Below are 27,979 nucleotides of genomic sequence, written 5' to 3' on the forward strand. Positions count from 1 at the left end.
GCCCCGCGCCCCGCGCCCCGCGCCCCGCGCCCATGGAGGACAGCCTCCTCCGCTCCTTCAGCGGCCTGAGCCTGCGGCCCCCGCCGCCCCCGCCGCCGCCCCCGCGCCGCAGACCCCCGCGCCGGGGCGGCTCCGGGAAGCAGCTGTACCTCCTGCGCGGCCTCCCGGGCTCGGGCAAGAGCACGCTGGCCAGGTAACGGGAGCGGCGGCCGGTGCCCGCCCGAGGGGGCCGCGGGGCCCGACCCGAGCCGGGCGGGGGGCCGGGGCTGGGGGGCGCGCCGGGGCGGGCGGGAAGGGGGCCCCCGGGGGAGGGGAGGGGGCGGCCGGGCCAGGGCAGGTGGCGGGGGACCCCGGCGGCCGCTCAGCCCGCGCCCCGAGGCCGCCCCGGGCCCCCCCCCCCAGCTCCCGGCCGGGCCCCGCGGCGCGTCTGTAGTGCGGGGTTGACGGCCCCCCACCCTGCCCCGCGGGGCTGCGGCCGGGGATGAAGGACCACAGTCCCGGCAAGAGCGGCGGTGGTGACGGTGGTGGGGACGGCGGTGGGGACGGTGGCGGTGGTGGTGACAGTGCCGGGACACCCTCCGGAGGCGCCGGCCCCGCTGCCCGGCGCACGTGCGGCGCCCCCGGCTGCCCGCCTCCGCGGCCCCCCTGCCCGGGCCCCCGGCTCCAGCTCCCCCCCGCGCCCCCCTGCCCGGGCCCCGGCTCCCGCCTCCGCGGCCCCCCTGCCCGGGCCCCGGCTCCCGCCTCCGCGGCCCCCCTGCCCGGGCCCCGGGGGGGCAGAGCCTCCGGCCTCCCCACGCTGCCCGCTCCCTCCGCGGCTGGGCTCCGCGCAGACAGCCCGGCCTCGACCTCCCCCGAGCCCCCGGCCCTCCTCGGGCTCCTCTCTGGCTACCTGCTCGCCCCCATGCACTGCTCCCCCGAGCCAATGCCCCCGGGCTGCCCCGGGACTCCCCCGCTCCCCGGCGCCGTCCGGGTCTGACCGATGGCCGCGAGGCCCCCCTTCACCCGCCCCTTCCTTCCTCCCTCCGTCTCCAGTCTGCGCCTGGTCAGCACCTCGGAAGCAACAGCTGCGAACAAGCCCCCGACTTCCCCACTCCGGTCAGCATTCTTGGTCCTCGCCCCTCCCCACTGGATCCAATCCATCAAATCCCGGTGCTTCGACCCCCGCCCCACACACACAAGGTCCTTTTTGGCTCTCACGGCCCCCAGATGCCCGTTGTTAGGCACTGGATCTCCTTACTTCTGTTCTCTATTCTGCGCCCTCACTTCTAGATTAGGCAGCAGGCCAAAAAACAGAAGAAGAAATTTTGAGTTTCTTTATCGTTTTACTAAAACTGGTCTCTCCAAGGTCACCTGTAAACATATTTACTGACCTCTCAGAACTTCTCATTTCCTCTACTTGCCTGGGTAGTGGGATAAATGGGGAGTTTTTCCAGTCACCCACTTAAATATGAATTTAATCAATCTTCTTTCACAGTTCTTTCCAATTTCTGGGCTCCAGCCACATCATACTATTTTCTCTCCTCTCTTTTCTTGCCTGGAAAAGATTCTTTTTCCATTTTCTATAGATAATCCTTGTCCCAAGTGCTCCTATATCCCTCCAAGAATACCCCCTCAATTGCTTTCAAGAAAAGTAACTTTCCTCCCTGAATCTGTTACACCTCTGATTTCTACCATGCTCTTGATCGTTTCTGTATGTCTCAGCCTTTCATTAGATTGCAATCCTTTTGAAGGCAAAATCTAATTTTTTTATGTTTGAGTCTCCTACAGCTAGCTTAGCACCCTTGCGCTTAGAATATTCTAATAAACATCTGTTGAATCCAAAGATGAGACATATATGAATCAAGAGACCAGATAGACCTTCTTGCCCTATGTCTAGGGATCATGGGATCAAGCATCTGATGTCCTTTGAGCATCAGTGAACAGAAACACAGTATAAGATTGGAACTGGGATATAGTGTCAGTTTTTGTTAAAATTCTTGATTCACCTAGAAGCCTTTAAAACAAAAACACAATCCTTTAACAGACCTAATGGCATTGGTGATTCAGTTGTGATCAGCATGGCTTTATCCCAAGTTGTTTCCTTCTTGGCTGGGTGACCAGCTGGGTGACTTAGAACCAGTTTTTTCATCTGTAAAATGAAGGGTTTATGTATTAAATGTTTATGAAGACTTCTGACTCTAAATTTCCACAATCTAAGAGACTGGTCAGCTTCATTGTTACTTAAGGATAAAGTTCAGTTGACCCAGGATTGCAGATATAGGGCAAGTTCTTTTAGATCTTGATGGCCATCTATAGTCCTAATGAAATGTGGATTGGAGGAAGTAAGGGGAAAAAAACTTAAAGCCTTATGAATTTGGTTCAAGAGTTTTAGCTGTGGAAATGGACCTCTAGCATTCAGCTCTCCCAGCCAATTCATTTTTACAAAGAGAAAACTTGAGGCCCAACTTGGCTTATCTAAAGTCACAACATAGCACAACTGGTACTAGAATCCAGTTTCTCATTCATCCATCCAACCCCCTCATTTTATAGAAAACTGAGGCCTAAGAAAATTAAGTATGTGCTTAAGGTCACACAGTTATAGTGTCAGAGATAAAGTCTGAATGAACTCAGGTCCTCTGACTAGAGAGGCAATACTTTTTCCATTGTACCAAAATTCTTCCTAGTCAAGTAGTTTGTCATTTATATCACACTGCTTCTTGATGTAAGAAGAAGGAAACTCCAGGAGCTATATTTCAGTAGAAAAGACAGCTAAGCTAGGGAGAACTGGATACAAAATAATGACAAGGGGTCATTTTTGTAGGTGCTATTGTAGGGGAAATCTCTCTTATGAAATTTGGTCATATCTTGTTTTTCCAGCTCAGTGTAGTTATTTCTTCCTGGTGCAATTGGGAATGGAGACAATTTCTGGGACAGCAAATAATACTGAGAAAGGAAGGAATCAGGACCATGGCAGGTCCTCACCTTTTTTTTTTTTTACACATTTTTATTGACTGAAATGATTGAAAAATGGGTAAGACTCTTGTTAAATTCTAGAGGAGTTTAAGTCAGTTCAAGTAAAAACTTGTCTGAGTTCTTTCCAAGGACTGAAAAGTATAAGAAACTCAGGGAGAGATTTTTCTGAGAGGTATTGACTGGCCAGTAAATGTTACTGAAGGAGAAGGGAAAACTGTGCTTAGATTTTGGGCATATCTGCAACATGAGGTATGGTCCTTCACAAGTGATTATCTTTCCTAGAGGAGGGATAAATAGGGAGTTTTTCCAATAGATGGGAAGGAGATAAAATTTATAAAGCACTTTGCAAACCTTAAAGCTCTGTGTTTAATGCTAGCTATTATGATGATAATTGTTGTTATTGTTAATTCTCTTTTACAAACCCTTGAGTCCTGGTGATGAATCTGAAAGAGGACTGACAGAGTTTGAAGTCTGGCCCAAGAGCTGCCTGACTCTAGTCCTGGTGTTTCCCTATTCTGGAAGACCCTCCCTTAGGGCAGAGATGTCTAACAAACTGCCCTACAACACTCCTGCATTCTACCAGAACTAAATTGAACTATAATTGGGAAATTCTTAACAAAATAAATATGTAATAAATCATAGATCATATTGCATTTTGAAACTAATTGAATATGTATACTACAGGAATACTTATATATGGTTTAAGTAAGCTTTCTATTTGAGTTTGATACCTGTACCGTAGATTGTCTTCAGGAACTTTGTTTTGTTTGAGACTCTGTGTCTCTCTGTGTGTGTGTGTGTGTGTGTGTGTGTGTGTGTGTGTTTAATCTTTTTCTCTTTCAGACACAAATTACTTTTATTTGATGCCTCCTACCTCTCCCTGTCTATTCTTCTCACGCTTCACTGAGAAATAGCAAGTCCCCCATACACCTCATTTCTTCCTCTTTGCTACATGAATATATTTCTCCTTTCATTTTCTCTTCTTTTTCCTCCATCAGTCCTCTCTCATCCCAGGACTTCTATTTCTCTTATTTAATTCCTTCAGTAGCCTTTGAAGACAATAAGGTTTGGAAGGGAACATGCTTCTTCTATTAGAATGTTAGCACAATATCATCATACATTTTCCAGTTGCTCAAATAAATTTCTCTTCCTGGGTTTCTCTTGACTCTTCAGTTTCAATATCAGTTTCTTCTCCACTCTTGTGGTCATCAAAAATACTTACAAGTCTTTTATTCCATGATTATTTTCAGCTCTGCAGAGTAAGTTTATTCTTATTAAGCTTATCTCTTTTGTCCTTTGGAATATTGTATTCAAGTTCTTTCATTTTTAGTAGATGCTGCCAAGTCTTGTGTGATCTCAATTGTAGTTTTTAGTTTTATTTTGGAAGTTAGTAGCTTTTTTTTTTCTTTGACAAGGGAGCTATGGATTTTAGTTATGACATACCTGGAACTTTTACTTTTGGTGTTCCTTTCGGGAAGTGAGTGGATTCTTTCTTTGTTTTGCCCCTTGGTTAATAGATCTGAGCTGTTTTAAATTAAGATTGCTTGAAATGTAGAATTCAAGCTTTTGAAAAATCATGGCATTTGGGGATTCTAGGGTCTTTCTTATATTTTCTTCTTTTCTTTTCAATCTTTTGGTTTTGCTTTAATATTTCTTATTATCTCATGGATTCATTCATAACTATTTGATGTATTCTTTTTTTCAGAAATTCCATTTATTAGGTAAGGCTTACCATTTTTTCTTTTAAGTTACTTGTTTTTTTCAATCCTTTTTTTTTACTCTTTCATTTTTTAAAATTTCTTCTTGCTTTTATGTACTTGTGAGAAAATGCATTTTTTTATTTGAATCTCTGCCTACAAGTTTTCAAATTAGATTTGCAATAATTTTTATACTGATTGATGTATTTCTTTTAAATACTAATTTCTCCAATTTTAGTCCAAATTAGGGTTTTGACCAAGACCTATGCAGAACTTCACTCTGCTTCAATTTTGGGTTGGGATGGTTTGTCCTGCTTAGTATTGACCTGGGTCCTCCAGTAATTTAGTAACATTTTCCCACTTCAGGGCTCTTTCTGGCAGCTCTGAACACAGTATTAGACCTTAGAATCCCTGGATCTAGGTTTTTTTTTTTTGTGGTTCTGAACTGGAAGAAGTCTTTTTTTTTCTTTATAGTTTCTCATTGGATTTCTTGATAATTAGCCTAGTTTGAAATTGCTGGAATAGGTATGTGGGAGCTATGTGGCTGGCCTTTCTTCCTCCTCATACCCTTTCCCAGTTGGTAGCTTCAAAGGCTCCAGGACTCATAGGTCTGGAGCTGGGAGGGACTTTAGAAGCTCATAGCCTAACCCCTTCATTTTACATCTGAGAGAGAGGTAAAACAACTTGTCCTTAGTCACATAGCTATAGATAACACTTCAGTTTCTCTGAAGTGAACCAAAGCTTCCCTTAGGCAAGGGGGCAGAAACAAATGAGGATTTTTGGATACATTATATAAACCAGACAGAGAAACAGGATATAACAGTGATGGGGTAACTTCAGTTTTCCAGGATCTTCTGTGGTACTTTTTTCTTTCTCAATTTCTCTATCTCTTTCTCTCCACAGTTTTTATTTTGCTTTTTTTTCCTGTCAAGGAGCATAATCTTTGGACCATGAAGGATAGATGTGGCTAATAGAGAAGTCATACAATATATAAGTGAGGATGTAATAAGAACACCCATGCCCTCGATGAGCTATATCATCTGGTCCACGTGAACTGCATTCCAGGGGACTGAAAAAAATGGATGGATATAATTGCTGAGCCACTGTCAGTGAATGGGAGAGGTACTGAAGTTTGGGGAAGGATTCATGTCTCTGAAAATGGAGTTTACAAACTATAGACCAGTGAGTTTGATTTTGAATCCAGGTAATGCTGTTGTGAGGCTCACATGAGAGGACATATTTGGAAGAAAGAATTTTATAATGTACTTTATAAAGTCATCCATTAGAGAAGGAAATGGCAAACCACTCCAGTCTCTTTGTCAAAAATACTTCAAGGACACTTGGTCTATGAATTCATGAAGAGTTGCACACAACTGAATTACCTTGCAAATATAAAGTCATGGGTTCATTAGTGTCATTATTAATCAACAGATACTCATTTTGACCCCGTATGTGTTGCTGGCAGGGGACTGAGTCTGCTTTCCACTGATCAGCCTCGCTAAGTATGGAGGAACTTACCACCAGTAGGCTAGACCCTTGGGAATGAATTCTTGAGACATGGCAACCAAGGAAACAATAACAACAATATAAAATGATCTTCAGTCCTATGTAGCCTTCCTTCTCTTTCTGCAGTGATGATGGTAGAGGTAAAGGAGGCTGAGGGTGCTAAGAATCACTTCATTTTTAGACTAGTCTTTAAACTTTAGATATTCTTTAAATGTGTGACCTTAGGACTGTTAGACCATAACCTCTTTGAGAGTAGACATGGACCTTCCTAGGCTTCAGTTTACCTCATCTATAAAATAAAGGGGTTGACTAGATGGTTTCTGAGAGTCTTCCCATCTCTAGATATATGATCCCCTTATCTTAAACATGATAGATGATTTATAAGTCAAGTATTAATTAAACAGTTATGATGTCCCAGGCCCTGGACTAAGTGAAGGGGATACAAAGAAAGGTAAAAGACAGTCTTTCCTCTCAAGGAGTTGACAGTCTAATGAGGAAGACACAACTGTAAACATCACAAAAATTATATTGATTATCATATTTTATATTAGAAAATGTCATGTAGAATATATTAAATTAGAAAGTGACTCACTAACATGGGAGTCATTACTAAATCAACTGCCTGTTTATTCAGACCCTGTTTTGTTCCAGCAAAGATAAAAATGTGTACAAAGAGAAAGAATAAATATGAGAAAATGATTTCTAATTTTAAGAACTCCAACTTGACCTATTTAGACAAGTTACTGATAATAAAAAATTGGGATATGAGTGGAAGAAAGAAATAGAAATTTGTTAAATAATTTCCTATAGATGTTTAACCATTTAAATTGCTATAAAGAGAACAGAAGTGTCTTAAAATGCTTTAGTCAGCAAACACTTGCCAAGTGGAGAGCTATGACAGCCAAGGGCAACACTAGTTTTATATATAAACTTGTTTGTGAAATCTTATGGAGAAGGATAGCAAAAGATTATGAGCAATATCACCTGTAAAACCAGTTTGAGAAAGCTTACAGAGACCCAATTTAAGAAAATTATCCTGAGGGCATTTAAGAATGACTCTGGAACAAGGATAACAAAAGAAAGAAAAGCTCTGCAAAGATTTTCAGTTTATTTTTTTCTTGTTATTCTGAACTTGATAAATCCCCACAAATATGAACATTTCCATATACAAAAATATATAATTCACACATAAACTACTGTATATGAAACTACAAATCTCTGTATATCTGAGGTTTCAGGAAGAGGGATGTGTTTTTATGCTAAAATTTTCATTGCAAATTCTTTTCACCATCGATATCAGTGGAGCTGGAACCAAATATATTTGGATTCTAAAACCATTCCTGGATGAACTTATGGAGAAGGTAGAACTAGTACTAAAAGCAAAGACAGTTAAAGCAACTAGATTGTACCAGTCATACCTAGAGAGGATTGTATTGGACTTGAGAACCAATTTACAAGGTATTGGAAGGAAGAAAATATAAAAATCTTGAAATTTATTTGTGCAAAAAAAAAATGATGATGAAAAAGAACTATCAACCAAAAGGCCTCTTTTTCCATTAGAAAGAAACAAGCAGGCTTTCATAATTGATATTCAGTGTAAATCACATCTATGCCATTATTTAGTTAACAGAAAGAAGACTAGATCTCACTGTGCTTACTGTTTGTTGGCTTTTTAAAAAACAAACAAACCCTTAATAGAACAAAATGCCAAAAATTTCTTTTCTAGTTAGGTTTCTCCCATTGTTGCATCAAAATTATTTGAAATTCTTTGAAAGATATAATCAAGAGAAAACATTTTTGATGATTAATATCAAATTAATATCATCAAAGAAGGGAGATCTTTTCTTAAAAGAAGGTGTGCAGCATTTTCATGGATATCCTACAGATTTCTACTTGAAGAGATCTCAAGATTCTCCTGTTCATGAATGATTACATCAAGCCTCAGGATAGTATTTCACAGACTCTTGGGTGAGATCCTTAACCATGAAAAAGTTTGGACTGATAATCTATGCAAAAAAAAAAAAATCCCACCTGGATTTTTTTTTTTTTTTTTTTAGTTTTTGTAAGGCAATGGGGTTAAGTGGCTTGCCCAAGGCCACACGGCTAGGTAATTATTAAGTGTCTGAGGCTGGATTTGAACTCAGGTACTCCTGACTCCAAGGCCAGTGCTCTATCCACTGCGCCACCTAGCCGCCCCAACTTTCTTTCTTTCTTTCTTTCTTTCTTTCTTTCTTTCTTTCTTTCTTTCTTTCTTTCTTTCTTTCTTTCTTTCTTTCTTTCTTCCTTTCTTCCTTTCTTCCTTTCTTCCTTTCTTCCTTTCTTCCTTTCTTCCTTTCTTCCTTTCTTCCTTTCTTCCTTTCTTCCCTCTCTCATCTACATATCTTTGAGAAACTGCAAAAAGATCTGAGGTATGTCTCACATTAAATAGGAAAGTGATCTATATTACCTTTGGGAATGTAGAACTCCTTGAATGATCCTAAAATTCTTGCTGAAACAATGATCCATCTTCTTAATGACAGCAAATCGTGGAAGACCACAGTCTCTAAAGAATTCTAAATGAGTAACTTTCAGAGGGCAATGAAAGATGTAAATATACTATGTAGTACATAATAAATAAGTGACTGTGAAGAACTCAAGTAAAGTATGTCATGTCATTAAAGAAATATTGAAAAAAGATGAGACTTGTTACTTGATGAAAGCAAGAGATAAACAAAAATACCATGTTTTCAACTGGTAACTTTGTGATATCAAGAGAAAGTAAAGAAAGCTGCCAGCAATTTCTATAAATCTCCTGTGAATAACTTAAGGGGGACATAGAAAAGATTTACATAGGATGAGCAGATGACCAGGCATGGAAGAGTTGTTATCCACTTCATTAGAGAGAAAATGTACATGGATGAATTCAAAGAACTATTTATAATATTTGAGTATTATTAAATGAATGGTTAGTGAACATCTAGAAAGGAAGATACAGTTGCAAAAACCAGTAAAGACTTTTTTCAAGAAAAGGTCATAAAGACTGATATTTCCTTTTTCTTTTCAGTGTTACTAGATTAGTAGACCAGGAAAATGCTATAGATACAATTTACTTAGATTTTAGCAAAACATTTGATAATGTTTCTTATGTTATTCATTGTGAACAAGCTGGAGATATGTGGATTAAAGGATACAGTTAAGTGGATTCACAAATGACTATGTTGGAACCCAGAGTGTTCATAATTGGTTGGATATTACCTTGGTTGGGCTCTCTGGTATCTAATGCTTGACCTTGTACTATTTAACATTTTTCTCAGGTACTTAGATAAGCACAGGTGCTTGACTTGCTCAACAGATTTGTCAGTGACACAATGCTAGGAAGAATAGTTAATAAATAGGATGGCATTCAGCTTCCAAAAATATTGACAGACTTGAACATTGGACCAAATCTAACGAGATGAAATTCAGTAGGGATAAATGTAAAAGTCATACCTTTGGTCACAAAATTAATTTTACAAGTCCAAAATGGGGAAGGCATTGTTTCATCAATGTTCCTGAAAAAGATCAGACCTCAAGCTTGATTGAGTGAGTGGTGTGCTATCGTAGCCAAAAAAACTTCTCTCATATTAGACCACATTAGAAGAAGCTTAATTCCCAGGATGGAAGGAATTCATTATAATGATCTATGCAGATGATATCTAGACTCTTCTGTTTGAAATAGAAGTGGTGTCAAAGTAGAAATAAGGGCCAAGTCCTTCAAGCCACATTTAACTTAAAAATGCAAAATTTTGTTTTATTGTATTTTTCTTTGTTTTATTAAATATTCCTCAATTACAACTCAGTCTGGTTTGGGCTACATGGGCTGCATCTTTGACACCTCTTATTATAGAGGTAGACAAAAAACAGTTGGGAATGACCTAGAGATCATGTCATTCAAGGCTGTTTATGGAAGACTTAGGAGAAACATGATACTTAACAAGTATCTTAAAAGGTATAACAAGTCTAATCATCTTCTACATGACAACTCGATAAGTACTTGTAGATATTTAGATTTGTTATGCTTGATCCCAGAGACCAGAACTAGGATAATGGGGACCCTGCAGAGGCAGATTTAAACTTGAGAGAAACAAATTTCCTAATGGTTAGAGCTTTCTCAAAGTGGAATAAGGGTTACCATGGGAGAGAGCAGATTCCTACCTTCTAGAAGTTTTTAAGTTAGAGTTGGATGATCACTTGTTGGACCTGTAATTGAAGGAATTCTTGTTTGGGTACATATTGCTTGATCTTTGGAGTAAGGGTCCCTTCCATGAACCAGTGACATTTTATTACATTGTGGTCTTTAAAAGATGTATTTACTATTTCTGTTTTTTTTTTTACAGGTTTTCAAAATCTCTGCGGTCATTTGTATGGTCAGTTTTTGTAAAGTTCCATGTGGTTCTAAGAAATATGTACATTCTTTGCAGTTCCTTTTTAGAAGGCACTGTAAGTTTTTGGCACTATTTTTTTTGCCGGCAATTTGTTCATTTTTATCTGTCTATTAGACTTATCCATGATTGTTTGTGTTGTGTTACTGTCTTGTAGCCCATTTGATGTTTCTTTTATAAATTTGGATGCTAAGACATTTTTGAGTGTATGAGTTTAAAACTAATATTTGTTGCCTATAGTTCCTTTCAGTATAATAGTTTTCTTATTTATCACTTTTTATTTTTTAATGTTTGTTTTTACTTTGTCAGATAGTATGATTGCATCCCCTACTTTTTTGCATTCTCTTGATGCAGAGTAAAAATCTTTCCAACTCAGTTCTAGTCTTTATATGTCTTTGTTTTTTTAAAATATGTTTCTTTTAGGCAAAAGATTTTAGGGTTTTATTTTCTTAACCAATCTGTCACATTTTATTGGATTGTGTAATCATTAATATTTTAAATTGTTAGATTTATATTTGTCTCTAATATTTTTCCTTCAAGTTATGATTTTCTCTATACTGCTGTAAACACATTACAATGTTTATTCAGGTACTCTAGTTTAAATCTTTTGAGGTAGCCCTGTTCCTATTCTCTCTTTCATCTTACCTTCCCCTGCTGCTACCAGTATGTCATATCAGGAAACATTTATTAAATGCCTCCCATATATTTAGTACTAGGGGTACTATTTATATATGGGAGAACTTGTTGGTAGCTCTACATCAACCCCAATCAAGGAGTTTACAATAGAAGACAATAAATCACATACTCTAAGGAATACATAAAGATAAGTTGATGTGATGCTTGGTAATGCTGACCAGTTAAGATTTTTAATAGCAGACAGCTAGCTACCTTCTAGTTTGGTGGTCAGGACTGGACAAGCTAGATGAAAGAGCTTCTAGATTACTTTCATGTCTCTACTTTGTTCTCATCAGCCCTCTATTTATTTAATTTTTCCTTAAGACTCAGTGAGTCAGTTTGTGATGCTACCAAGCTGTGGTTCTGCTTTGTCAGAGTAGGGGCTTCCTCCTGTGCTCCATTGACCTCTGTGATTCACCTTTGCATTTTTTGATGGTTGAGGTATCTTGTCTTCTCATTTCTTCCCTTCCTTTTCCTCTTCTCTTCCTTTTGTTTAAAGCTGTGAATATGAATAAACTGCTTTGATGTATAGAGTGCTAGTCATTTGTCAGCATCGAAGACACATAGTAGACTCTGTCACTGAACTATAGGGCAATTAATCTATGTGTAATGAATGTTCTACCAGGAGACCAATAGTAAGATAAAATGTAACCTCTCCCAAAATCATATTGATTCCCTCAGAGATGTTTAGTTCTGACTTATTAGATGCTGTAGCAAATGTGCAGTCCCCAAGTGTTGCCCTGACTGGAGATTCAGTACTTCAAGCCCCTCATATGATTTCAGTGAGACCTTCTATAGGATTCACTGGTGTACCTCTGGCATCGTCCTTGTCTGCCTGGGCTGTTGTAGCAATCTCTTTTTCACTTTGATACTAGATTAATAATAAATAAAGAAAATAAAACCCCACAATCTTTTACCTAAAAGAAACATTTAAAAAACAAAGACATACAATTTAAAAATAAATACTAAATAATAATTAGTTAATAAAAAAATTAGTAATAAAGCTTGAAGAGAACAAAATCAAATGAATCCAACTTCCTCATACAAATAAGGAAATTGAGTCACTTAATCTCTGTCTGCCTCAGTTTCCTTATCTCTAAAATGGAGGTCATAATAGCCCCTGTCTTCCCAGGTCTGTTGGGAGAACCAAAAGAGACAACAATAATAAAACGCTTAATAGCACAGAGTAAACTCTATAGAAATATTAACTGTTATTAGTAAAAGCATGTCCACACTCCACCCTACACCATTCCTCAAACCCCTTAATCTGTTGAATAAAGTCCCAATTCCTTTGCCTTGTACTCATGACCCTCCTTTCTCCTTCCACCCCCTCCAAGCTGTTGTCATGCTATTTTCCCAGATATACCATGTACTTCTCCCCTCATTTAGACCTAGTAGGAAAAACAAAGACCATAAAGGTAATAAATGTGGGTGTTGGGTACCAAAGAACTTATTTGTGATTCAAAGAAAAACCCTGGCTTGATTGATCAGGTGGGGGTGGGGGAAAAGACCTCTAGAAGTGCCAGAGAGAAGAGAGGAGGAGGCTGGCCTCCCACCCCTCATCCTCCTCTTATTGACTGCACCTTGAAGAAAGATCCGGCACCATCCCTAGGATGAAGGGAGGGTTGTGTGTGGGGATGGAGGAGGAATTGCACTTCTGATTCTGGATCTAAGTGGAGTTAAAAATCACACTTAAAAAACTATGGTATCTCTATGTAGTAGCTCTACCTACTTTTGGATAAAGTCTATAGTTCTAGGGACAGCCTTAACTTTCTTGTCAGTAGATATAATTATAGTGAAGTCTTCCATGGATAGTTGTCTAAGGGGGGGGGGTATTTCCATTTAATAATTGACTCAGCTTTATTTTTTTCCTTTGACCTTCTATCCTTTGAGAGTGGAAACCATACTAATAATGACAGTCATTTCTCTGCCTCCATTTATCTCTTCCCAGAAGCCCTAGACCTGCCCATCTAGCCAGTCTGGACCAGCTCATTTTCTAATGCTTTGTTCTTTGGTGTAAACACTGTGCTGCCTTCTTTCTGTTCTGTTTGGTTCCCAGTAGAAAGAGCCCTTTTCCTCAGGAGCCATCAGTGGGCCTCTCCTCATCCGACCTTGGATCCATCAGTGATTTCACATGATGAAGAGTTTGTGGCACCCCCTTCCCTGTATGGCTGGCTTTTCTCAGAGCTCATTAAACCACATCCCTCCTTCCCACCATGGATCACAGAAAAACAGATAGACTGGGCTGGCATCTGAGTTTGGGAGACCTTTTCCATCTGCATATATGTGTGTGTGTGTCTCTCTCTGTCTGTCTGTCTGTCTGTCTGTCTGTCCTAATTGAGAAACTGTCTTTCCTTTTTTTCTTTCCTTTAATTTTGGCCTCCTTTAAAAGGCCAGTACATATCAAGTGGAACACTGAAAATACTTCATATATATATATATATTTTAACCCTGTTACTCTAGGTATATTTATATATTTACAAATAGAAGATAACTAAATCATGTAATAAACAGAACTTTCCCAAATTTAATGCATGTTTTGAACTTTAATGCAATAGCCTAAATCAAGGCTATTACTGTGGCACCAAATCTTAATAAACCTAAAAATAAAAAATCATTATACTTAATTTAGTCTTAAATTTAAATATATATTTTTAAATATATTACTTAATATACTTAAATATACTTAAGTCTTAAGTTTACATTTTTGTGTTATCTTAGATGACATGTCTTATTAAGAGGCAGTATTTAGATATCTTATATTCTATGTACAAATACATGCTAAAATAAGAAAATGGCATGCTACTTAGCAAATAAACACTGCAGTTTTAGAAAGAGCCATTTTGAAGACTTTCAGATCATGTCTGCCCAATCATAGTTTTCATTAGGTTGTATCAACATTATGCAAATGAATAATAGGCTTGCCTCAGCAAAATTTAGTAGTGTTCAAAATTTAGGGTTCAATTTCATCTGGAATCAGAATACTTTCCCCTATCTCAGCTAGGTGATAGGAATCAGGAAGGTCTGGGTTCAAATCTAGCCTCTGACATCCTCTAGCTATGTGAACCCAGGCAAGTCACTTATCCTATTTGCCTTAGTTTCCTTAGCTGCAAAATGGGGATAATTATAACACTTGCCTCTCATGATTATTATGAGGATCAAATGACATGATGTTAGCTATGTAAATGTTAGCTGTTATTAATGATCTCATTTAGATTGGTATAGCAGTCATAGCTTTCTATTTTGAGGAATTCTAACACACTCTTGGAGAAGGTTTGAAACAGATTTCTCTGATTTGCTAAATTCTGAGTTGGCCCAGTGACACATGTGACAGAAACCCTTACTCCACTTGGGAGGTAAAGAAGCCAGCCAACTAGGGGCAGAAAAATTAGTGTTCCATATCCCTCTTTTGTTTAAATTTGATTATATTCTGGGGGGTGGAGGGTGCTGTCCAGAAAAATACTGAGGCAACCTTAAATTAATCCATGGGTTTTTTTTTCTGTGCTAAGTCTTGCTCATGAATCACTCATGAATCACAAGTTCATAAGAGATATTTAAATTTAAACCAGTTCTAATGTGTCTTTGAGTATCCAGATCACTTGGGATCAGGAACAAACAGTTTAAATATAAAAGTACCTTATTCCTTGGAACCTAAATCCAGAGCTGGAAGAGACAGGAGACGTCTAGTCTAACTTCCAGATGAAGTTGTAGAGATCTAGAGTGGGAAGAGAATTGTTAGCCCAGGAACATATAGGTAAATAAGTGGGAGAGCCTAAATTTGAATCTGTGATCTCTGACTCTAGTTGTCAACAATCATTAATGAAGGACCTTCTGGTTTATACTAAGCACTGGTAATACTAATAGCTAAAGAATGAAGCAAGCTTTACTAAGAGCATACAGTCTAATAGACTACAGAACCAGTGATGGTTTTGTTTTTTGTTTTTTTTTGAACCAAATTTCCTTTTAAATCACCTTGGATGTTTAATGAGGATGTGTAAAAATAGGAGTATTTTGCACTTCTCTCTACAGCCTCCATCTCCATTTTCCATTATTACTCATCACTTCTGTATAAAGTGGAGAGAGGCAACAATCTTAGTTCAGATTCCACTTTTGAAGTGATTTTGGGTAAATACCTCCTTGACCTTATCTTCCTGCTCAAAATGAGGTCAGATGTGATGGTTCAGCTCTTCTGTTGCTTCTGTGGTCCCAGTCCTAGTAAACCCCCAATCAACCAACTCTTTCCTTCTACTGCTACCTCAACCTATTTCGGCCCCATTCTTGGTCCTATCCTTAAGGAGTTATGTTGAATGAAGCAAGATCCATGTGAGTAGAGATAAGACAGATGGATGAGGACCCAAGGGGGTCCTTTTGCAGAGCTCTTAGAAGAAATGAGTCTGAGAGATTTGAAATTAAGTTTATACCTATGATTTTTGCTGAAAGGAATGAGAAAGGTTAGTGTGCAGGTCAGTGTTATGGCCTGCATTAGAGAAAGAGCTGAGTGTATTATTACAAAGAGCCCTAAACTTAAGGCTAGTTTCTTCATACATAAAATAATGGGGTTGAAGGTAGATGATTTATGGAAGGTCCCCTCCCCCACCCCTTGTCTTTCTTTACAGAAACATTCTGTTCCCCTGGAGTATTTCCAACTTGGCTGGAATGAATCAATTTTTGAAGAAATGATACTAAAGGCAGGCCATACAACAAATCAGTTAATAAATAAACATTTATGAAGTGTCAATCATGTGCCAATGAGCTAAAAAGGATCCCCAGCAATGAAAAATCTAGGAACTAAAATCTAGCAAATGTTTTGTAATAAGTCCTTTGTCTTGACAAATAGAGAACATTCTCTTTCTGATCACTCATACAGATAAAATGTATGTAAATTAATAGGTCAGCCAAACTACATAAAGTTGTACAAGCAGATCTTTTATTCTGATTATAGAATTTCTCCCTTAAGAACAGCAGTGTTTTTTCCAAGAAATGGATGAGACTACAAATCAAACAAAAACATGCTTTGAAGAGCCTCTTCTAGGAGACCTTTCCTCTTTCCTTCTCCCCAAGGATAACAGAAGAGTTCAGAAGAATAAGATTTCACATTTTTATAGTGAGCTCCTAAGTCTTAATTAGGTACCTATAATAGTATTAAACCCATTAAAAAAATTAAAACCAGCTTAGGAAAATCATGATTTGCCCAAAATCACTATGCTGTTAATGGCAGAATAAGTATTTGAAAATCCAGATCCTGAATCTATGCCTGAAAATAGTAAGAGCCAAAATAAATATTTTCACAAACAGGTCAGCTCTGAAGAAGATTAAATAAGAACAAAATCTGAAAAATGAGAGAGCCCTTGAGAAACTTAACTATAAGAGATATTTGGGAAGAGCCAGTTCAAAGATTAGCCAAACAGTAAAGATTAATTAGCAGTCATAGATGTACAAGACATTCTAAAAGTTGTTTTATAATGTTCTGTTGATGTCTTTTGTTTACACCATTAATTTTCCTATCTGTCCTCTCATAATGAAAAGGACAGCTCAGTCAAACTAAAAAAGAGGGTGCTGTTGTAGCCTTCCACACTTTTCTAAGAGCCTCTTGTGTAAGGTGAGAGAAGTACATTTCACCATCTGTTCATCAAGGATAATTTAATAAAGATTTAATAGCAAATCAATGATACTGATCCTACAGATTTCAAATCCAGGACTAAAAAAGCAGATATGGGCATTAACTGCCAAAGATGCTTCAAAAGTACATAGAGAGATTTATTGTAGATTTGAGAGTTAAAGAACAAGGGAAGGACAACTTTTCTGATATATCCAACAAAAAAAAAAGATTCCTGAGGAATAGATCAATAGGTTGCAAACAGAAAGATAGTGTAGTTGGAAACTGTAGTTGTCTTTATGATAGGTTGCCAGAGGTTCACTCTGTCACATAAAGTTTTATATAGAAACATCTAGAAACTATTTGGCCTATATAGTGTGGTTTAGGGGAAAGACCATAGATTTTGAATTCTATATTTGCTGTTTGAATCTTGCCTTCCTGTCTTGTATTAACTCATCTTTTTCACATCTTGAAAATGAAGATCAGAGGATATCTAAGGTTCAATTAAATTTGAATCAATTCAAGAAACAAAAAAGTACACAGAGAAGTAATGTTAAGTTATGGAATGCATAGATTGATCCATGAAACCAAAATACTGTTTACTGCTTTAATTACCTTTGAATTTGATCTTTGGGCATAGTTCACTTATTAATCAACATTTCATTTACTTAGAGATTTATAAAATAAGCCAGAACTAGGCTTATTAGTTGGAACTAAACTTGAAGTTTTTTAAAATGTGTAAATCGTATGAATTCTGAAAAGGTGTCTAGAATAACCAGCAGCAGTGGGAGAAAGTTTGCTAATAGGCTTATATTAAGTGAAATAATATTAAAATAGAAAGCAGAACAACCCTCTTTTATGCATCTTGCCTTCCCTCTCAACTCCTCTGCTAACTTCACAGAGTTCAACTGTGTGCTTGAACTTCTAGGGGGATGAGCCCTGATAAAAGAGGAAAGGGCTGCTAGCTTGCATTTATTTTATCCATAAGCCACTCTGATTTGTAGAAAGGTAAAAATCCAAATTAAATACTTGTGGTCCAGCCTAGAAGAATACATCATTGTTCTTCAAGTGATTCAGTATATTTCCTCCTGCCACATACAGGATCTCAAAAATTAATGTTCACTTTCCAATATGATCTAACTTGGTTAGACAGGACAGAGGTGTTGTCAGGAACCCAGGCTAAGGCAGGGACTGTTGAGCATTTCATTTGGCTCCTATTTTTAGGGGCTGTGGGTCCTGTGTGTTATTCTAAATATGACCATGTGTATTGAACTCAGTATTCTTAGATGTAGATTTTCCAAAATGCAAGAAATAGAACATGGATGTTTCCAGTGGAAAATTCTGTATTTTAAAATACAGAAACTTTCTGTACTACTTCCTTTCAATTTAAAAGTGCTGCTTAGAAAGAATTTAAAGAGGGATCTAGTTAGGAAAGCATTATGCCACAGTGGAGAAAAGTATTCTTAAAATTGCTAGCTATGTAATAGGAGGTAAGTCTTAACCTCTAAATCTCAATTTTCCCATCTGTAAAATGGGGATAAGAATTGTAGTTTCTTTGCTCACCAGATTGTGAGGCCCACATTAGAAAATATAGGTAAAACAATTTACCTATAAAGAATGTTCAGCATTGGAAGGACATTAAAGGGCCATATTCCCCAGAGGGAAATCCTTCTCATTGTGACTTAAGATACAAAGCAGCTCATGTCCTCTCCTTGTTTTGTAGACAACTGAATCACTTAAATCACTTTTTGACCAGTAGTCGTTATGAATAAGTCAGTGAAAGTCTGCCCACCTCCTCTCCATCAGTGGTGTCCTCAAGGTCTGGACTGCATCACCCTGAGGATATCCTTGGGACCACTGCTTGTCCACCAGCCAGCCACAGTGCCTGAAATTCCTCCATTACTCACACTGTTTGTCTTACATTATTCTATGCTATTGGCTGCAATTATTGTAGCATCACAGAAAGAGGGCTGCTAGACTTGAGTTTGAAGTCTGACTGTGGTGGGACCTTTTCTTTATCTGTACAATAGGGGTAATCCTACTACACTATCTACAGAATTATTGTGAGGAAAGAAAGCCCTTTGTGAACTTAACCCCTATATAAATTGCAGGGGTGAGACATTACCTTATTATTTATATTAATACCTCAACATGAAAGAGTTGATCAGAGAGGGTCTCTTAAGATGAGAAACAGGGAAGGTAGGTAAGTATTGAGAATGGAGGGAGAGGGAGGGAAAACAGATGAAGTCTGGAGCACTCCCCTAAAGGGTAAATCCAAAGGAAAACCACAGTGGAAGAAGACTCTGGCATACTTTGGTTAGTTAGCATGATACCGGGTGCTTTGTGGAGCAGGGAGTTGGGAGTGGAAGGAATCAGTGAGTTAAAAAAAATAGGAAAATGGTCCGAAGAGGACTTTTTCCTGACTCATAGCTTTGCTTAGGGCTAGCCTATCCTGCCACAAGCAGCCAGAGGGATCTGGGCAGGCTTTGTTACAAGACCATATCCTTTTCTGAGTATCCCTCAACCATTCTTGCCTTGTTCTGAGATGCTGATTTCCCCATTTTAACAGAAGTTTAACCATTTAAAAGCCTGGGGACTACGGTCCTGTGGCAAAATTATACACTTCTAGAATGTTCAGAGTTGGAAGGACATCAAAGGGCCATATTCCCCAGAGGGAAATCCTTCTCATTGTGACTATGACACAAAGCAGCTCGTGTCCTCTCCTTGTTTTCTAGACAACTGAAGCATGACTCTCCCAGGGCCCTGATCTTCAGCACAGATGATTATTTCTTCAAGGAAGATGGTACTTATGAGTTCAACCCTGATGTCCTGACGGAAGCACATGACTGGAACCAGAAAAGAGGTGATGAAAATCTTTCTTGGAGACCCCTGAGTATTTTGCATGCTGGGAAGAGTGCAGGGGCAACTGAAGGAAGATGTTCTAGGGAAGGGCAGCCTGTCCATTCACTGTTTCCCAGAGTGGCTCTTCTGAGCTGACTTATTTCCATGACCTCTCTTGCAGACCAGGGTTAGAAGAGAGGCCATTAAAGCTGTGTCACGGCAATGTCCAAGAGTAAACAAAAATGAACCTGTGGATTTCATTCACCCCTTCCACTGTTTGTTGCATGTTGTTTACTGTTGTGTAACATGTTGTGTTGCAGCAAGGAAAGCAATGAGGAATGGCATATCCCCAATTATTATTGATAATACCAACCTTCACGCCTGGGAGATGAAGCCCTATGCAGTCATGGTAGGAAGAAGTATCATTCTGAATTTTCAGTTATAGACGTTGGTGGGAAAGTGGAAACATTCATTCTTTCCTTTCTTCTTGATCTTCAGCTTCCATTTATTGGCAGCCAAGGTCCTTCTCCTTCTAGGGAGCAAAGGGACTGAGGCTTCATTCTGCTGCTCACCTTGACTGTTCTGTGGCTGAAATTTTCCAAAAATGACACCTCCTCAGATGTTACTCTGACCCTAGAGATGATAAGGACTTCAATTCTTAGTCCTTGACAGATTATCTGTTTTGGGCCAAAATATTTGGAGGCCTCCAGGTTTTCTAAGAAACAGAAGCTGCTGGGTCAGATGACTTAAAAGAGAGAGTTGCCTATTAATGTTCTCTTTCATATTTCAGAACTTTTTAACAAACCAATTTAATTCTTTAGTAATCCAGGGCTTTGGGTCCTTTGTATGACTGACTGCTTCTTTGAAAGGTCAAATTCCATAGAATTTTTGAGTCTTAAAATTAAATTGGATAAACATAATATATATTTTATGTACCTATACAAATGCCTATAAGTCAGTTCTTGAACCATTCATATTAACTATGGTGGGAAAGACTAATTTGGATAATGAGCAAATAATTTTCCTTTGACTTTTGAATGATTTTTTTTGGATAAACAAATTTTTACCCTAATTTATATTTTTAATTTTTTTTTGACAAGGCAATGGGGTTAAGTGGCTTGCCCAAGGCCACACAGCTAGGTAATTATCAAGTGTCTGAGGCTAGATTTGAACTCAGGTACTCCTGACTCCAGGGCTGGTGCTCTATGCACTGCGCCACCACCTAGCCACCCCTATATTTTAATTTAATTTAATAATTTCCCCTAATTTATATTTCCTTTGTACTGATGTTAAAACAAGTTTTCTTTCTTTTCCCCCATACATCTACTGATAGTGGGGGAAGGTATTCAGAAGCTCATGGGGCACCAGGGAGAGGACAAACTGGCATATAACATTTACTACCAGTGATCTCTACATGGGTAATCATGCATTGACTGTCTCCAAAAGTGGACTCATGCTAACCCATTTGATTGCATATTTGATTCCCATTGCAAACACTAGACTCATCTACATCCTCATTATTTTATTTTGGCAAAGCATTAAACCTAGATCTGCTTATTCCTTGCTTTCTTCTCTCATTGTTTTTCATGGGTTCAGGTTATACTGTTTGGTGGTTGGTGAGGGAGGGTAGTTAGTGTTGGCTAGTTCTAGGATGAAGAAAGAATGAGTGGAGTGTATAGGGCACATGGGGTAAAGTAAGAATCATGGAGGAACAAATTGAGTGATTTTGGTGGAAGGAGTTTGAATTACTTTTATTTTTTTAAACTTTGTGGATAGTTTCAATCATTTTTCTTTAGGTGTCATTCAGTGGTTATTCATGAGTTTACAAGAGGTGCTTTACAGATTATTTAAATAACTGTCCAGTTAGGGAGAAAAGGTCCTATTTGAGGAAGAAGAAAATGAAAATTTGTTTTTTTCATTAAACATATAACAGGGAGGAAAGTGGACAAGAAATAAGACATGATTGTGGATGTGTGGTCATATATCTTTGAAGGAATAAAGAAGATATCTCTGTTGAGGAAAAGGGGGGGAAGTGATTCATTTTCCATTGTATTGAATGGAATTATTTCTAGGAAGAATGTTCAGGTAGGTTAAGAGGAAATGACTGTGCTGTTCTTTAGTAAGCTTTACTCTTAAACTAGGAAGAGGATGTCCTTTAGGTAGATTGTAATTGCTTCTGGGAAGGTGGAAGCCTGGATAACTTTCTTGATTAGTATTTCATAATAACCTAATGGAATGTAAAATCAGGGCTCTGGACTCAGATTTTATAAAAGTCTTTGTGTTTTCCCCAAAACTTGGAAAAGCAAAAAAAAATCAACTATCAGACTGTCAAAAACACACCTAACCAATCTCAGTTCCTAAGTGAAGATCTTGATAGATTACCTAGGGTAATTTTAGAAGTGCATTTAGAGATCATTTAGTAATTTCTAATGTCTTTGGACATTTGATTGATGTTTTTTGACATTTTTGACAAAAAGAGCAGACTTTTACATACAGGATTTCATAGACTTTCATCATAACATTTATCTGAAATCGCCTCTCAGTACCAATAAAACTTTTTGAAAAATGAATTTAAAGAACTCCCTTCTCAGGAACTAGTGTGCCATTTAAAAGTGCTGTGATCAAAGAATCAACTCTAAGTACTGTGAAATTCATCGCTACATCAAATCATGATCAAGGTTGCAAGTTACTAGCAATACAAGAGATTTTTAGAAAAAAATGCAGAATAAATGTTAAATGGCAGGATAAATAATATCAAACACTTGCTTATGTCCTCAGTGGTTTTTGCATTTTCTTTTTAAATCAGGCACTTGAAAATAACTATGAAGTTATATTCCGAGAACCTGACACTTGTTGGAAATTCAATGTTCAAGAGTTAGCAAGGTACTTTTTTTTCTTTAATGCATCTTATCATGTATGTATCTTGCAGTTTTCAAATATTTCAGAATGAACACAAGACTCTTTTCAGGCTAGAAATGATACTTCTTGGAAATGGCTCTTAAATGATGAGTGTTAGATGATTCAGTCTCTTTTATGGGGGGGTTAAGTGACTTGCCCAAGGTCATACAGCTGGGTAATTATTAAGTGTCTGGGGTTGAACTTGAACTCAGGTCCTCCTGACTCCAGGGTCTGCCATGTAGCTACCCCATGTTCAGCCTCTTTTAAAACAATACTCATGGTTAGACCTTCAACCTTGTCTAGGACTGGTTATCACAACAAGGTCTTATTCCTTGATAAGACTGTTAACTTTATAGGTTTGTCATTTTGCACTGAAAGGTTTTATTTAAAGAAATATTTTGCTGAAGAACCACAAACAACCAATGCCCATTGATTACAAATTGTGATGGTGAGTGTAATGTAATATTATCACACTGCAAGAAATGATAAATACAGAGGACACAGAGAAGCATGGCATGACTTATGTATTCATAGAATCAGAAAACCTGAAATGGTGAAACAGTGTAGCTTGGTTATCAAGAGATATGAGAATGTACCTTCCTTCATTCTTTGAAGAGGTGAAGGACTGTAAGTGTTGATTTAGCATATACCATCACTTAGTTGAAGTTTTAGATAGTTTAGTTGAACAGCATTTCCCCCTTCCTCATTCTACGATGGAAGAAATGGCTCTCAGAGCGAGTCACAAAGGAGGAGGGTCATACTTGAGAACAAAGGTCACATAAAAATCAGTAAAAAAAAACACCTGGAAAAAAAATCTTGCTACAAACTGAAGGAAACCCATAAGTGGGTCTTTTAAAGCTGTGTACCGAATAAAGGATTGTACATATTGCTATTGAATTTTGTGTTTCAAAGTATCCATTAGGTTAAAAAAGATGAAGCATATTTTTTAAACTTTATTTTTCTTGAGGTTTCTTTTTTTTGGAGGGTGGGGGTTATGTTTACTTTCACAACATGACTATTGTAATAATGTTTCACCTGACTATATATTTTTAACCTATGTCAAATAACTTGCTTTCTCAATGAGGGGGATTGGGGTTGGGAGGAAGAGAGAGAATTTAGAACTCAAGATTTTAAAGAAGAATGTTGAAACTTGTTTTTCTGGGGGGGGGGAAATAAAATAAAATAAAATATAAAAAATTATATACTGTTATAAACCAACCTGGTACTAACTCCCTCAGGCAGATTCTAATATGCCTTCTGCTTATTCTGAACTATGATTATAAATATGAAGTGCCTGATGGGATCTGATGATCATCCTTGGGTTTGAGAGAATTTTTCACTACCAATATCTGGTGTCCTTTCATTGCTTTGCATATTCATTGGGGGTTCATGGCAAAAGGACAGGGTTTCAAGGTAGGAAGGGTCAGATTTTACATTTTCCCCCTTAAGGTTTCGGGACAGGGATAGTACTGAGTCTTCATGGTTTTTAAGCATAAGAAAATGACTTTGATTTATTACTGTCATTAAAATATTTCCTTTTTTTTCAATGCAGAAGAAATACACATGGTGTTCCAAGAGAAAAAATACATCGAATGAAAGAACAGTATGAGCATGATGTGACCTTTCACAGTGTACTTCATTCTGAAAAACCCAGCCGATTGAGTAGAAGCCAGGACAGGCCCATGCCTCCTTTTAACAATGCAGGATACTGGAATCCCTACTCAGCATTTCCAAACCGGAGAGCCCCTGGGGGCTACCCCAATGACAATTACTTTAACAGAAGAGGGGGTTACCATAATGGATATTAAGAGTTATATATTTTATCTTTACAACTGTTTTAAATTTTCCTAAATCAGTTTTTACTTCAAATTTTTGTATTTTATTATCTCTTTGGTTTGTCAGAGTTCTAATGTAATGCCGAGGTAAATAATTGTGCCTAAGTCACTGTTATCATGAAAAGGAATTTATGAAGTGACCACATGTGTATAGCTGACTAACCAGGGACAGTCCCTTCCCCTGAGGATGAAATTGTGGTGGAAAACAGATAATAATTGGGTGCTCAAGTGTTGAGGACACATGGCCACATGATCGAGTAAAATTGAAGCAATTCATAAAGTGTTTCTATTATACATATTTAAACATTAGTGCAACTGTATTCTCTGTAATAGATAAGGATTTTTATTTTTTCACTTGATGTATTTGACCCTAGAATACTCATGCATGCTTTGTGTTGTGCAGGGGGAACCTCCATCTCATTTTAGATTGTCCCATTGCATATGCTGTTTTGATTAAGACATCTGTACTAGGGAATGTATGAGTTGTGACCAAAAGGAGAATATTTTTGCTTTTTAAACAGATTTAGCAGAATTTATAGATCCAAATAATGTTCTTCCCTTGAAAATAGTCACCTTAAGGAAACTCAATTCAAGATAGCTGTCATTGCCCAAAATGTTTTAGAAAGGAAACCAATCACATTAAATTACAGCCATTAACTTCTTTTTTTTGATCACCTACCCACATTGTTTCCAAGAGCTTCAGATTATATTATATTATAGCCAAAAGCTATGCCCATTTTTTAAAAGAATCTTTAGATTTGTATAGAAACATTGTTTTTATTTTACCAGAAATAGACCAAATTTTAGGAAATTACAATCACTCATTTACCAGATGGTTAAAAACCATCTAATGAAGACTAGTAGCATCATTAATGTGGTAGCAGTGGGACCAAGCACATTGTGCAAGAAGAAGGTTTCTTGGGACTATCCCTTTCTCCAATTAGAATATTGGAAAGCATCTGTTAACAAGTACTATTTCCTTAGTGCAAATTAATTAGAATGTTTTATCCCTTGTTACCTTTTCACTTAAGATGGTGATAAACCAACACTGCGTGTAGCTTTCTATTTGCTCTTGGCTAATGTAGGAATCTCTATAGGCTATATTTTCTAGGGTTTTGTAATCTCTAATTTTTAAAGTGTTTCAAACAATGGTGCTTTAAGTCGTTCTTTAATGTATTGTTGTATTTATATGAATTTAACAAAGCAAATATTGAATGTAAACTATGTTTTCTGGATATGATATTCTATTTTCTTACATGCTACCAATATACATCAGTACTTCAGAACAGACTTTCTACTTCCTTCACTGCCAAAAATTAGTTGGTCCTCATGAGCTGCTGTTACAAGAAAATAAACAACCCCCCCCACACAAAACAAAACAAAATGTCACTGGTGGATCAACCCTGTTGATAAGTCTCTAAATTCAGCTAGATTGATTTTAAGGTAAAAGACATAACAATCTATTAACCAGGCCCAGATTATGGCTACAAGACCACTTGATCTGTTTGTAAGTACAAGTCCTTGTTCTAAGTCAAAAAATTCCTTACCTCATCTTTTCAGCCCACCTGCCACTTGAGGCAGAATGGTAAGCAAATGAAAGTAAATTTATATGCTGTCTAAAGTTTTCCTCGGTAATTGGCCTAGATAAATTTGAAAGAAAGAGATATTACTTAACATTCCATCATCTGTCAATACTTGTTTCATTTTATTAGAGGTATCATAATGCCTGCTGTCAGCACAAAGATGTGGGTGGAGGAGGGGGGAATATGTCTGATAGACAACATGAATCTACACATGTGATACACACATATATTTATTTAAATATACTTTTCTAAGTTGATATTTCCTTTTAACAGAAATATCCCATCCACTATGAAGTCTGAGCCAGTGGATAGCAGGCTTAAATTTAAAGTGTCCTCATAATTCTTACTAAGATCTAAAAGTCCCATTCAGGCAGAAAGCATACTAAACACTAAGCACACAGTATTAAGCAATAGTGAGAAGGGACACAATTTTGTTAAATTTTTTGAATACAAACAGGGAATACAAGGACATAGACGTGTGGGTATCATGTCTGCAGACAAGATCCATCAGCAACAAGAAAGACCAGAAAAAGCTTCGAGAACAATGTAAGCTCTTAATCTCAGGATGAATTCTAAGAGGTTGGCAGGGAATGGGAAAGAAGAAACATGGTAGCTACGAGAGAGACAGGACAAAGATACAGATAGGAGATCTGGTGCTCCTAATATGGTGGAATTGCAACATTTAGGGAAGGAAGTATCCAAGACAGGAAAGAGCAAGTTGAAACCACTTCCCTTTCCAGTCTCAATCTTCTCATGTAAAGATTTAAATATTACAAGAAATCCTAAAGGCAATAGGGAACCCCTGGAGTGGATAAGGGAGGAGGGTAACAGACCTAAGCGTCAGGATAATCGCTCTGTCATGGAGGAGAGTTTGGAGGATGAGGTTGGAGACCAAAGAGGATAATGCAATAATGCATGAAGGAGCAAAAGGGTGAGTGGCAAGTAGGAGTTATATTCCAGAGACATTGGTGAAGATGGAAATGACAAAATTTGTTTCTGATTGGATATGAAGGTCAAGGTTGTAAACCTGGATGGATGGAAAGATGGTGTTCTTGACAGGAAAAGGGAAGTTTGGGAAGATGGGTTCTCAAAGGAAATATAATTGGTTTGAAAAGTACAATGAGTAGTTGGAAATAGAAAGCTGAAAAAGGACTATGGTTGGACATAAAAGTTCAGAGCTATTTGCCCAGAGATAACAATGAAAGGGAACTGAGTGAGGGTACAGAGAAAAAAAGGGCACAATAGAACCTCAGGACACATCTGCAGCTTAGTCAACATAATATGGATAACAAATCATTAAAGAAAACAGGAGCAATTGGAGTGTTTGGAAAACCAGGAGGAAAAAATTATGAAAAACCAGAGAGGAGTGATATAGAAAGAGTTCAGTGCTAAGTGCTGCTAAGAAATCTTAGCCTGTTTGTAACCCAGCCTCTCCAGCCATCAGAGATGATTGACCCTTGTTTCTTCCTTGAAGAGAAATCTGCCCACCATGTCACCACCAACATGATATGCTAACCTATTGTCATGCTGGGCCATGGGTTAGTCTGTGAGTCCTGGAAATGTGTCATTCTTCAGATCTTGGTCTTTAAAAGTATCATAGAAGAGAGTCTCACACATGTGGGGATGTGACCTGGGATTTTTCTGTCCTAAAGACCCAGAAAAGAAAATTCTTACCCTTGATATCCTTAATACTTTCAAATGCTTAAAACAGGGTCATTTTCTTTTTTTTTTGTTTTCTTTTTGGCAAGGCAATGGGTTAAGTGACTTGCCCAAGGTCACACAGCTAGGTAATTATTAAGTGTCTGAGAACAGATTTGAACTCAGGTACTCCTGACCCCAGGGCCATTGTGCCACCAAGCTGGGCCATTTTCAGTGGAAATTCATTAGAAGGTGTGTTATTACCACTCTTGGCTATTGTAGCCAAGACACCACTTGGGCTTTACATCTGACTTAGATGTGAAACCTGTTATATGTATGTGTTGTCTCTCCAATTAGA

At 38.1% G+C, this 27,979-nt stretch overlaps 1 protein-coding gene across 2 annotated transcripts; it reads left to right on the forward strand.

Moving 5' to 3' along the window:
• N4BP2L1 (NEDD4 binding protein 2 like 1) lies at positions 1–27,979 on the forward strand. Of its 2 annotated transcripts, XM_074216079.1 has the most exons (6): positions 1–193; positions 19,562–19,689; positions 19,988–20,077; positions 22,605–22,655; positions 23,102–23,118; positions 24,118–24,265. In XM_074216079.1, the coding sequence occupies exons 1-6, from the start codon at positions 33–35 to the stop codon at positions 24,172–24,174; spliced, it is 504 nt and encodes a 167-aa protein (XP_074072180.1). In that variant the 5' UTR covers positions 1–32; the 3' UTR covers positions 24,175–24,265. The 2 variants fall into 2 exon arrangements, with proteins under 2 accessions (XP_074072180.1, XP_074072179.1); XM_074216078.1 differs by lacking the exons at positions 22,605–22,655; positions 23,102–23,118 and adding an exon at positions 22,474–22,550 and having other exon boundaries at positions 19,988–20,076; positions 24,118–27,979.

Source organism: Macrotis lagotis, chromosome 1 (genome assembly GCF_037893015.1).
Source record: "Macrotis lagotis isolate mMagLag1 chromosome 1, bilby.v1.9.chrom.fasta, whole genome shotgun sequence".
Lineage (NCBI taxonomy): Eukaryota > Metazoa > Chordata > Mammalia > Peramelemorphia > Peramelidae > Macrotis > Macrotis lagotis.